This window comes from Rutilus rutilus, assembly GCF_951802725.1.
Source record: "Rutilus rutilus genome assembly, chromosome: 21".
NCBI classification, from domain to species: Eukaryota; Metazoa; Chordata; class Actinopteri; order Cypriniformes; family Leuciscidae; genus Rutilus; species Rutilus rutilus.
Genome location: NC_140226.1, coordinates 20,103,197 through 20,116,805, shown reverse-complemented (window position 1 = coordinate 20,116,805; position 13,609 = coordinate 20,103,197). Strand labels below are relative to the sequence as shown.

Genomic DNA, 13,609 nt, shown 5'->3' with positions numbered 1-13,609 from the left:
ATAATATTTCCTCCCATCTGGGGAGCGTGAGCAGTGCTCTGACGCACAATGAACCCCTAAGACTGCTGCTTGTTCAGGCCATCGCTAATGAGACTGGAGCTAAAAACAGCATGCTGTGTGTCTACGAGAGGGACATCCTTTCTGTCACACACACGTTCTGGGCAGATGCTTATTCACAAACTTGCATCCATGCACATATGCAACAGCTTGAAACCACCTGTGCAGTTTGGGTTGCCCACAATGCATTGTACTTAGAAACAAATTATAATTAAGATCCCCCTACAGTGATTTAGTGTATTCTGACTTGATGATACAAGTTATGTTGCTAATACACCAGAATCCCCCTAGACTGAGTGTAAATTCTTCCTGTTTTATTAGAGCAGATAAGAGTGAGCTCATTAATGGCACAGCATGACTGCATAAACATTATGCATTCAGAATTAGACTGTAATTACTGGTTGCGTTTTGCTTCCTGTGAAATATTGTGCAGCTCTCAGTGTTTACAGATAAATAAACTGCACAGAGGTTGGATAAAGCTGATCAGGAATGGTTTATATCTATGGATTAGATTCTGGGATTGCTGTAGCCATAATTCATTAAAGCAATGGTTCTCAACTAGGGGTCTGGGGCCCACTATAGGGGCCTCAGCAAACTTCTTATTATGTTAAAGTAATCCAACTCTAATCTAAATTAAAATGCACACATGAAATCATATCTAATCAAAAAAACACAAAGTTCTATCTATTTTCTAAATAGATGTTATAGGTCTACTGTGAGCTATTCATCTACAGGCCTATGTTTATTTAAATTTTTTAAATGTTTGGACCTCGTAATGTGAATTTCCAGTGAAAATGACAGACTTCTCTGGTGACATGTGCCAGGCTTCTCCAATCATTTAGTCTGTTTCATCTCTTTAAATCGACTGCAAGCTCGGATTCTGATCTGCCTTCATCAAATCCACAACCGATTGATAGTTCTTTTCAGATAATTTGTTACATTCTTATGTATCTCACAATACAGAAAAAAGATCTGTTGCTCCTTCTGTTTTATCGTGCCTTTAAATCAGTATTACTTGTCAAATAGATGTAATCTTTCAGCCAAGGAACTAAACATTTCCAATAGATTTTTATTTCTCATAGATCTTTTCAGATCCTATTGTGCCCTGTCTCAGTTACACCATTACAATAATTATACTGCGTTCTTCACGTCACTTCTCCAAGTGCATCATTTATCTAAATAAAATATATCGGTTACGGATTACGCCACAGAAACTTTAGTCGTGATGCAGGCTGAACCAATGCCATAACAGTGCTAATCAAGTTTAATAGGTTGATCTGGACTGTCTGGCTTCAGAACAGATGCACTGGCACTGCGAAACGAATTTGTCTGATATCAATTTGTTTTGTATTACTGACATGCTTGTGAAATTTCTTTAGTTTTCTGGTTCAGTTTGCATTTGAAGCCTGATTTTCAGTTCACATAACATTTCACAGGAGGATGCCATGTACTGCGAGTTTTCTGCAATGTGCAAGTATGTAAGTACATGTAAATATTTCAAATGTTTTGCATCGATTTCATCACTGGTATAAAAAGTGTTACACTGAACTTCATATCATGTGGTGGAAGTGAGTGGGTGACTCTGGGCACAATTACATAATGACTATGACTATTGGCAGACTTTTTTTTTTTTTTTTAACAAAGCACAACTGTCAGCTCTAATGGAAAGAATGACTCATGAAACAATCTGAGATTTTATTGCAGATTGGAATAAATTTAATCAGATGATGAAGTGTCATCTAAAAAAATCTGCTTAAACAAATCAGACTAGAACCATTTTTATTGCAAAACGTCATGTAGACGTCAGATAAGTGTTGTGTACTCATAGGGGGACAGGTTTGAATTCATCCAGTGTAATGTCCAAATTCCAAGTCCCCCCTTTCCCATTACCTCCATGTCTTTAAAAGCAAAAATACCCATTGTAAAATGATGCCAAAATCTCTCACTCTGATACTCTGAAAAAGAACAGATAAATGTGACACTTTCAGAAGGCACTTGATTTCATCCAAACATCAGATTAGCTTGAAACTTCATGGCAAGCTTTGATCCTCTAGAGGAGTTTGTTGTTTTCAAAACTTGATCACAAACAATAAAAAAAAATATTGAAGCCAGTAATTCATAATAACATGCCAAGAAAACCACCTAGTTTGTTTTCACCCTCTCCGTCTGTCTCTTCCTCAGATGCATGGGTGGAGGCAGATGGCTAAATTAAACGATGAAAGAAGGTATGATTATGCAACTGAATACAAAAGGTGTGAGAGTCATATTTAGATGTATGTGTTTATTAAAGACAAGAAAAAAAACAGTATCAAGATCAGAACGCTGTTCAATAAATAACAGACCTGTGAAACTAGGACATATAGTATGTTTTCCAAACACTATCTGGGACTGTTGACGTCTCTTAATATAACACACACCCCCACATCAAACGCATATCTGCTAACAACACTTGGAACGCTTTGAAAGACAAAGTGTTTATCGTTTCTATTTAGTGCACAAAACCTGTCTGAGACTGTTGATATCTCCTAATGCAACACACACTTCCGCATCAAACACATATCAGCTGAAACACACTTGGAACGCTTTGAAAGACAAAAAGTGTTTATCATTCTATTTAGAGCAGATGACAAACCTCTTTATCCTCATGTCTCATGAGAAACAAATACATCACGTTTGTGCATGGCAACAATTGTCCTTTAAAGCACAAAGGACATGTTTGCACTGATTGTGTTCAGTGTGTACAAGGCCATCTACAGTGATAAAACACATTGGATTCAAGCAAGCAAGGATTCAAACCTTGTAGCTGTAAGGAAGCAGGACTGTGTATTTTATGTGACTGTTAGTAAATTGAAGTGGAAAGAATGTAAATGGCTTGTGAAGGTTACTGTGTCCTGCATTGACAATGGAAACACAGATTACTTCAGGACACTGACCTTACTAGTGAAAACAGATATCTATTTTGCATTTTTTATAGTTCATTATTTTTTATTTCAATTTATATTCAATAATTTCAGTGAAAAATTTAACCAGTTAAGTCATTTTTTAAATATATTATCTTTTTATATCTTTTTTTTAAAGTATGTCTTAGTATTTGGTTTGTTTTTCTTTTGCTATAATTACATTAGTACTAAAGCTCAAACCAATGATTATCCATGATGATCCAGAGAGCATCTTGTGTGTCATTGTATAGGACATCTGGTCATATATACAAAGGAGTTTACAGTGTAAAGGAAGCGTAGCCCTATGATTTGATAAGAGACCTAGAAATAGTGAAGAATCTTACATATTTGCACATAATCATTAAAGCTTCTGATTATTTACAGGTTTAAATGGGATTTTAAATCACAGGCCCCACTATATATGCAAACAGTATTTCAATCCCATTCAATCTTCAACAGAAATCTTTTTCGTAATTCCACAGAACATGAAACATTTATGTGTGTATGAGGCAAGTCTTTGAAAAATGACAGAGAGAGAAAAAAAAACGAGAATAATCATTTTTCTTTAAAGGGGTGGTATAATGGCCTTTTCACAAGATGTAAAATAAGTCTCTGATGTCCCCAGAGTGTGTGTGTGAAGTTTTAGCTCTAAATACCCCACAGATATTTTTATATAGCATGTTAAAGTTGTCACTTTTTGAGGGTGAGCAAAAACACACCGTTTTGTGTCTGTCTCTTTAAATGCAAATGAGCTGCTGCTCCCGGCGCAGGGGGCGGAGCTTCAACAGCTTGCACTCACACAGACATGCACTGAAAATCTCAAAAACTTTTAGCCTTTTATGTTCAAACCGGAGTCAGACAAAGATGGAGAGACTCAAGAAGAAGTGACAACATTTCTGAACGGTTATTGATGATTTTATGTAGCTTTAGCTGATGTATAGTTATCCTCTAGTCATTGATTAGCATATTCTGTCTTGATAATCTATAAATCGTGTTCTGGGGGCGGGGTTTATGTAAATTTTAGGGTTTGTGATGTCACTAACCCGGGAGGAAGCTCGTGTAGTTCCTACCAGCCATTTGTTGTAGTCCTTAAAAAGGGATTTCTGTAAAAGTAAATATCTCCCTTTGCTTTGAACTTTGAGCGTTGTAACTTTGCAGATGTTGTTTATGCTCAAACAGCAACATTACACACTAACTAAAGTTAGAAAAGAGAAATCATAATCAACCACCCCTTTAATGATCTCAATCAGACCATCAATATGGACGAAGACACATCTGTGTTTCTCTGTGGAGAAACTCTCCCATTGATGACGTCTTGCAACCATGAAAGAGCCTTTCTGAACCGTTCAAAAATGCTAAATCTATTATTGAAGACTTGCATTTTTCATTCAGAAGGCACTTCTTTTCTTCTGGGCCCATTATTCTTCTCACGTAGGCCTCTACGCCACTTCTGCCACATTTAAAGCATAAAAGATGCATTCAGTCCTGACTCGGTTTCTAAGGAAATGGTTTTATTGGCTTAGTATTCTTGGAGTCAAGCTCTAATTTAAACAACGCAGACTCTGTGCTTCAGGTATGTTTTAATAAAGGAACCTGCATGTTGAATCATCAGCTCATTATGGGTGAAAACAACTCCATTGTCAACATGAGATCGCTTCAGTCACAAAGTACTTTTTCTGACACCGAAGACAGGTCAGACATAATCATTCTGGTTTTCTTGATAAAGCGGATCGCAAACATGTGAAATATGAAGGAAAAAAATTCTTTATATGTTATTCTTCTCATAAACTGGTCAGTCTGACAGAGATTTATTTTGTTGTTCAGTAAATCAAGGTCTGATTAAGAGCTTTCGGGAGCTGATGTGACAGCTTTCATCTTAGCAACATAACAACACCTGAAATTAATCAAATTCGACCAGTTTGTGAGAATGTAAACGTAGAGCCGGAAAATGATCCGTGAAACTTTTGAGCAACAGGCTAAATTAGTGTGTCAATGTCACACAAAGGTCAATATTTATAGTCTCAAACAGTGCCACTGTGTCACTGGACTCTATTAAACAAAATCTCCACAGACGTCTAAAAATCCTCTCTGATCTAAAATAGACAGAAACTGCTTTCCAGAGGTGAGGTGTAATAAAGTAGGCCAAGGACTGCCACAGAAAATAGACTAAACACTAAAACTGGCCTGGATCAAATCAGGTCTTTGAGAGAAAATTAAAAAAGGAGGTTAACTAGAATCTTCGAAGTCACGGGTGGCCCTGGGGGGTAATGTGAGGAACAGGCCCCATGTGCACTGATAGGTGCAGGAGACTCAGTGCTAGAGGTGCAGCGACATCATCATTTTACCAGACAGGGCACTCATGCAAACGCTATAGCTGGCATATTTATCAGTGTTAGTCAAAGAAGAGAAACTGTTGTTTTTTTTAGCAACAGGGACTGTAATGTTTCAGTAACTAGTATTCAGGGAAGATCATGTGACTAGATAAATCTCTGAGCAACTTATTACAATGAACTGCAGAACTACACATATAGTATTGTTGCACTGCTAATACTGTTGACTTCTGCATGATATGCTTATTGTGTTTAACCAACATTTATAAGTAACTTTTTATAAAAGCATCTGGTAAATGATTAAATATAAATTGAAAGGAAGTTTTTGGCAACAGATTTGGCCTGAGACACGATCACTTATCGGCAAGTGTGTTTGCTTCAGCTGCAGGTCTAGAGTGTCACAGAACATCAGAAAAAAACATCCTGTTTTTGTTTTCAGCTGTTCAGTTTGAGAACCGATGGCAAGAGCTTTGCAGTAAATCAGAAGAATCAGCTCGTGGTGGTTGGGTGAAATCCCCATCCATAAATTTAACACTATTGTTCAAAAGAAGCCTATGCTCACCAAGGCTGCATTTATTTGATATACACTAAAAAACTGTAATACTGTGAAATATTATTTCAGTTTAAAGGTTGTATCAGTGATTTCAGGCCCAATTTTTTTTTTTATCACATTCATCTAACCTTTGCTAACGATCCGCTAGCTGCCCGCCCCATAAGCATGCCGTCAAAAAACCGCACACAAAAACAATTGGTTTCACCAACCACTCAAAACCAAAACAAATAGTGTTCCAAGTTCCAACCAATCACCGACAGGGGTGGGTGTTGTGAGGTTTTGTGCTCGTGCACGGCTGCACGCGAAGTCGGAGCTGAAGAAGAAGCTGGCTCAAAACCTCACAACACCCTCCCCCTGTCGGTGATTGGTTGGAACACTATTTGTTTTGGTTTTGAGTGGTTGGTGAAACCAATTGTTTTTGTGTGCAGATCTCAGAGCCTAGACTGCCTACAGAGACGCGTTTTTTTGACGGCATGCTTATGGGGCGGGCAGCTAGCGGATCGTTAGGAAAGGTTAGATGAATGTGATAAAAAAAAAAAAAAATTGGGGCCTGAAATCACTGATGCAACCTTTAAAATAACTGAATTTTCAGCATCATTACTCCAGTCTTCAGTGTCACATGATCCTTCAGAAATCATTCTAATATGATGATTTGCTGCTCAAGAAACATTTGAAAATGGTTGCTGCATAATATTTTTGCTGAAACTGTGATACTTAAAATCATTCTGTGATGAATAAAAAGCTCAAAAGAACAGAGTTTATATGAATTTGATTTGATATGAATAATTTTTTTGGTAACAATTTCAAAATCAATTGATCAATTTAATCAATGCATCATTGCTGAACCCAAGTGTTAATTTTCCAACTTTTGAACAGTAGTGTAAATGTTACATTTAAAGGAATAGTTCACTTAAAAATGAAAATGCTGTCATCATTTACACACCCTCATGTTGTTTCAAACCTGTTTGTATTTCTTTCTTCTGCTGAACACAAAGGAAGATATTTAGAAGAATGTCGGTAACCAAACAATTGATGGACCCCATTGACTTCCATAGTAGGAAAAAAATACTGACTTACACTGACATCAAATGATGACAGAATTTTAAGTGAACTATTCCGTTAAGACTTGAGAATGCCGCCCCCTGTGGGTGAAGAAAATACATGAATTATAATGCATTTTAACCATTTATTTCCTCTTACACACAAACAACAGGCAGATAGAATACCCTTATTTGACAAAAAGCAAACACACAAGTTTCTGTCTTCTAAAAGAAACTATGGAACTGCAAGATTTACCTGAATAAAAGCAAACTTGCAGTGTTTACTATGGTAAAACCTATAAATGAAACCCTGCAGTCAGAATGAAGGAGCAGCACACACATTTTAACCTGTTACTGACAGGTACAGGAACATACGTTAGTATGTTCAGTGCATGATACAACACTCTATATTACAGCTCTATTCACCCATTAGCATCGATGATGACATTAATCAGGCTCATATATGAATATAACGCCGATATGAAAACATTTATACTGTAAACTAGAGTATCACTTCAGGAAATAAAGTTTAGGTAATTGTGGCCTTAAATTTTGTTTTAAAAGTAACTATAATTCATACTAAAATAGTCTCAACATAGCTTGATGGAAGTTTGAGAAAAAGGGTTTTGGATTAAAAACACCAAAACATCTCTTCTAATGCAGTGTGTCAGACAGATGAGGAAAGGCTGCAGGCATGTCCAAAAAAGAATGTGAAAGAAATGAAAAGCACATTTCGAGTGTGATTTCCACTTTAGTGAGCGATCATGGCACCAAAGCAGTGTATGCATTAAAACAGCTTCTTGTTACACTTTGCAAAAGGAAAAAACATCCTTCATCATCATATAAAACATGAGGCATCCTCAAAACTGGCTTACAGTCACACCCAGATCAGCCCCACATCACACATGCTATTCAGATTTTACAGGAACATTTACAACCTGCCTGACACAAGCAAAAACCATGTACTTCCTGAAGATAAACCACACAAATTATGAATTCAAACTTATGTTGCTGAACCACATCAGTCTTCTTACACAATATACACTTCAAAAGTCTGTGGGGTAGAAGGGGAAAAATCACAGAGCGCTAATTACAACAGAATGCAATCCGAAGTCTTCAGTGCACATGCACACACATACACACACACAATAAACCCTTTAAATAGAACAGCGTCTTGTTTAGTCTCTAAACGGAGGCAAAAATACGCATGTATCGTAACATCAGATCACTCATCAAATCTGCTTCAAGTATAACAGGGTTGTATGAGGGAACGTGTAAGGCAAGAGATACACTTCTACAGCTCCAAACTACACATCTACAAAATAACAGACTGGAACTGGGATCCTTCAGGAATCTTCTGTAAATTCATGGCTTGAATAATATGTGATTTTGAAATTTCTGCGCGCTTGTTGATAAATGATCTGAAGATACTAATGTCCTATTAAAATTAACAAAACAATGATGGTGAAACAGGAAGTAGTGCTTAGATTTCACAAAATCTATGATGGAACGACAAAGGCTGAGTGATCACTGATCTGCTGAGTATAAAGGCTATCCTTATGGACCCTTATGTGCGCACACACACACACACGCATTATAAACTTGATCGCTCAGTGCCAGTTGGAGTATGTATGTGTGTGTGCTGACGAGAACTGCTTCTTTTCCTTCCAGACGCGTCACAACAGCGCAGCATTGTGGAAGCACTGAGGAACGCAGAATAACTCCTTTTATTCAGAGGCTTTATGGGGTTTCCATGGCAATGATCCACAGGCACAGGCCTATTGACCCAGTAGAAAAAAAAGAAAAAAAAAAGACTTAAGAACATAAAAGTAGTTAAAATTCCACAGTCATGTTTTATTCACTCGGCTTTGTATCTCAGACTGAAACTTTAAACCAGAGGGAAAAAAAATCCATGCAGTTCAGCCTTACATAGAGAGTCTGCTGAGAAGGTCTGGATAATAGATTATTTCCTCATACTGATGTCATCGTCCTTCAGAACGAATTTCTTCCTCAATGCTTCAGATATAAGAGAGGCAGAATCTTCCTCCCTCAGTGAGGTGCACCCACGGTTATATCTGAATACAGTACACAATAACATTATTCACCATATTATTTATTCATAATAAAAAATAATGATAATAATATTATTATTATTATTATTATTATTAGGTATTAATATGCTATAACCATTCATTAAAATAATAATTATACATTTAACACGTAAAACTCAATTACATTAATCATTAATAATATAAATAAAATAATAGGCATCAAAACACCATTACTATTGATTTATAATTATTATTATTAGGGCTGCACGATTTGGGGAAAATGTCATATTGCGATAATAGAGGTCAATATTGCGATTGCGATATGCGATATAAACAAATGGTTTCATGAGTCAACTTGCTTGGTTCTCAAGGAAAATAAATGCACACACAGATTAGTGATAATCTGCCTAAAGAAAAAAGTTCTTTAGTCAAGAGCAGTGAGTGTTTTTCTCTGTTCCCTTTGTTCTTTGATTAACTTTAGCGACAGATATAATTAGTGGCTACTGTGTACTGTCCCTTTAAGACCAGCCGCTGCTGTCAGAGACGCGGATCTCAACCGCCTCATTCTCTCACGAGTCACAACGCTTCACGTTCATCATAAGACTACTCTTATGTTATGAAGATACTCGACAAAAAGACATTTTGGCATAATTGTGTGTGTTATTGTTTGTTCAAGCTCGAAAGAGAACTGTATTCTGGCATGCTTTGTGCGCACGCACGATATTAGCGCGAGTTTTTGATTTTTCATTTTGGCCGCGCTGTCTGTACGATACTGGCGCGCGTCTATCTGTGGGTCGTGTGTGTGTGTGTGTGTGTCAGGAGGACATTCACTGACAGCACGTTCTTTTGTCTTATCGCACATGAATGGTTTAAAAGCATTTGCATGAATTAGAGCGGGATCATGTAATACTAGCCAAAGGATGCCAAAAATTAACAGATGCTGCGTTAATTGCGTTAACAGCGCTAATTTGTTTATTTAATATAAAATCGCAGCATTTTGCGTCATATAATCGCGTAGGCTTGACATCACGATTGCGATTCGATTAATCGTGCAGCACTAATTATTATTATTGTAAATATAAATCAATAGCAATGATAAAATAATATATATTATTATGATTATTGGTCACAAAACACAACAGCACCAACTGTATTAATAAATTAAGAAAAATTTCTAGCCCTTATGGTTCAAAAGTTTTTAGCATAAACGTGAGCACAACTTTGGACAGTTGGTGGCGCTAGAGAGATTGGGTTAGAGACTGTCCTCTAACTGTGTGCCAAATTTCATAACTTTCCTGCAAGCGTTTCTATGGGCTGCCATAGACTCAAAATAAGTAGAATAGTAGTAATATTAATATAATATTAATACAATAAAGAACCAAATTTCTGCATAGTCAGTGTCAAGCTGGTGTTGAAACAGCGCTCACCTGTCCTTGCTCATCTTCATGCGGTTCATGTCTTTCAGGATGTCCATTACATCAGCAAAGCTTGTCGATTTTGAAAGAGACACCGTGTCCTCCTCTGGCTCCCGAAAGTCCATAGTAGGGTGATCAAGATCAAAAGTTGCAGATGCTGTCATGGAAACAGGCGGCACAGGATCAGGCACCAGCTCTGACACCTCCTCCTCTTCATCCTCTTCCTCCTCCTCTTCTTCTACCTCTTCTGTGACATCACTAATGACAAAGGAGGCTGTGGGAGCAGCCTGGTAAGCAGCGGTCTCAAAAGGAGCCATGGAGAAGCCCACACTAGTGTCGTCAGGGGACAGCAGGTCAGGGGTGATGGGGTTCGAATCTGAAAGGTCAAAATACAGGTCAAATACATTTCTGCTACTGCATACTAGTCTTAATTTTGAGTCTAAAGCCAAATACATCTTAAGTATTAACTTGCCAATGTCAAAAAATTTGAACCCAAGAGAAACTAAATTATATAGAATTAAATGATTTAGTCAAATGCTCAACCTGATTCTGAAGCAACAATCTTGGCGATCTGGGCTCGGAGTCGAGTCAGCTCATCTTGTAAAGCTGTGGTGCGGTTTAGAGCGGTAACCCCTGGTTTCCTCAGGCCCTCGACTCGCCTGCCTTCTCGTCTGAAGTTGGGCACAGACGAGTTCCTGTGCATGATCAGCAGCGGTGTTGGCCTCCACTCATGCCTCAGGGGACGTGTGTCACTCCTGACAAACAGCAAGACGGCATAAAATTAATTCATTTAATATTTTAGTGAGGATCCAACGCTAAATTCAAATTCTGCTCTAAATCCTACAAAACACCATTAAAAAAGCAGTCAAATAGGAAATCTGGTGCACTAGCATGACAGACTTACCTCACTCTGGCATATGTCTCCTCCTCATCATCTGCAATCCAGGCGATATCTGCCAGCGTAGGCACCAGTGGACCATCCAAAGAGCGCATTGGAGGAAGGCCTGGGAGTTCCTGAAGAACACAAGCAGAAAACAGAAAAAAAAATTTTAATAAAAATGGTTTCCTCAATCTTAGTTCATAGCTTGGGAATTTTGTTTAGATATTCTAAACAAACAAACAAACAAAAAATGGACTTCATTTGAGGAGTCATCATTAAAATAAAAAGGTCACACCAACCATAGGAAATGAATAGGAAAGGTGCAGAGCTAATGCAGAGCTTTTTTTATTAAAATCCATATATCAGCCCAAATGTTGAACAAACACACACATAAATAAAGGGGCGGGATTATAAAACATTTAGTGCAAAAACTCACACACTGCAGAACTTATGTTTCAAAATGATTTTTTCTTTTTATCCATTTAGGATAATGTCTAAATAAATATCCAAATGTATATTTCCAAAGCATAAGATCTCAAATTCTTGTGCAACGGGTGGATGCAGAGGACACTTCAGCCATCTACTGGACCATTACCGTCAAAACATGATTTTGACCTGACATGAAGTCATGTTATACTTCTGTTTTCACCATATGGCAGCAATGATTTACTTTGGCCTGGTTTTACAGACAAGGCTTCGATTAATCCAGGATTAAGCCTTAGTTTAATTAGGACATTTAAGTAGCTTTTTTAAACATGCCTTTAGAAAAAACATTACTGGTGTGAAGTTGCATACACCAGTGGAAGTTGCTTTCTGTGACTAGCTTTCACCGGGGGTTTGTTTCAACTGTTTATGTTTATAGAAGTGTAGATTTAAATAAATGGTAAATAACATCTAGATGATTATTTTTGGTAATAGATGATAAATGACATCTAAATGATCTAAAATCCAAAAAGAGCAGCATATTTTTATTGTTACTTCAGGGAAATTAGTGTTATAACATTTCATTTAAAAAAAAAAACCGTGACACTTTTTTTTTTTCTTCTTCGAAAATATGAGGGTTAACTTAAAACACTTTTCAATCTTTAACTCAACCACCTGATGATCTGTGTGCATGAAAGCATAAGCTTGTTTATATGAACAATGTTTATTCCCATACCTGGAAACAAGCCCTGGGACAGGGTTTAAGAGGCAGTGTAGAACCAATTCGTCTCACCACACTACGAGTTGATCCATGTGGTTTATTTTGCCAAATAGGGATTACCTCCTAAAGAGCAAATAAAAAAATAAAAAAAGTATTTAAAAAAAAATATATAAACATAAAATAGCTCTTTTAGATGTTTATTTACTTACTGCTTCCGTCTCCATTTTTCTGAAAGTGTAGAAAGCACTGCAGCCTTGGATTTTACAGTGGTGTTTTGATTATTATTATAGCACACTGATCATGTTCATCTGGGACAAGGGTTCCTTTGCCTTGAAAAATGAGTAAGAAAAACATCAAATTAAAACAAAAACATATTCTATACTTTATGTGCAACACCACTGTGAATGCAGATCAAGAGATCATGAGAACAGAATTGTTTTTTAGTTGCTGCAGACTGATTGCCTCCTTTGTGTTAGTCTGTGTAAATCAAGTGAATAAAGTAAATAAAGCGTTGAGCAAAGGTGTTTTTATGACGCGCAATCGCTCTATAACATAATTGATCTATATGCGTAATAAATTAAGAAGTAAATGAACTGATAAGTTGAGTACTAAAATTATAAATAAGAGTAAATAAATAAAAATGGGAAATTAAATGAACAGACGATAATGCTATACGTTATGCGGTAGAACAGAGTAATTGTGAACATTAACAAACACAATAAAACCTCAAATGTAAACAAGGAGGTAAACAAATCAAAGGCGTCCTGTGACCCTCATTCCTTCTTTTAGCATCACAGCTAACAACCGACCTTATAACGTACTGCTACTAATTATGCATTAAGAAAACATATAAGACATACCGTGTGTGGTCAGATTAGTTCGGTTTATTTTTTCTGCACTGGTGCATATTATTATGGTATATGTGTTGTGAATGTCCGGGCTTCCTTTCTCCCTGTTCCGTTTAGCCGTTTAGCAGTTAGCTCAGCGCGCCCCCGGCTAATTTTGCCAGCGGTGTATGAGTCGGAAGTGCGAGTGGTAACATCGTCCTGTGCAAAATAAAGGTAATCTTGCACACAAATTTAAAAATATACCGCTTTGAAACGATTTTTTAAAATATACATGTAAATATATTTTATATTTTATATGCTCACACAATTGTAAATACAGACGCATTTGGTTTATTTAAACTACTATATACAT

General features: G+C 37.0%; 1 protein-coding gene across 1 annotated transcript; it reads right to left on the bottom strand.

Annotated features, from left to right (window-relative positions):
• Positions 1-7,051: 7,051 nt before the first annotated feature.
• On the bottom strand, positions 7,052-13,461 carry mtfr1l (mitochondrial fission regulator 1-like). Its single transcript, XM_084392885.1, has 8 exons — positions 13,270-13,461; positions 12,619-12,738; positions 12,425-12,532; positions 11,290-11,399; positions 10,929-11,140; positions 10,398-10,761; positions 8,849-8,994; positions 7,052-8,697 (listed from the first exon to the last, which is right to left on the bottom strand). Exons 2-7 carry the CDS (start codon positions 12,631-12,633, stop codon positions 8,883-8,885), a joined length of 921 nt encoding a protein of 306 aa, XP_084249011.1. The 5' UTR covers positions 12,634-12,738; positions 13,270-13,461; the 3' UTR covers positions 7,052-8,697; positions 8,849-8,882.
• Between the last annotated feature and the right edge of the window lie 148 nt (positions 13,462-13,609).

Coding starts and splice junctions, on each gene's coding strand:
- mtfr1l (XM_084392885.1), bottom strand. Junction 11,141..11,289: donor GAGACATATGCCAGAGTGAG/GTAAGTCTGTCA, acceptor GCTGTTTGTCAG/GAGTGACACACGTCCCCTGA. Junction 10,762..10,928: donor GATTGTTGCTTCAGAATCAG/GTTGAGCATTTG, acceptor TTGACCTTTCAG/ATTCGAACCCCATCACCCCT.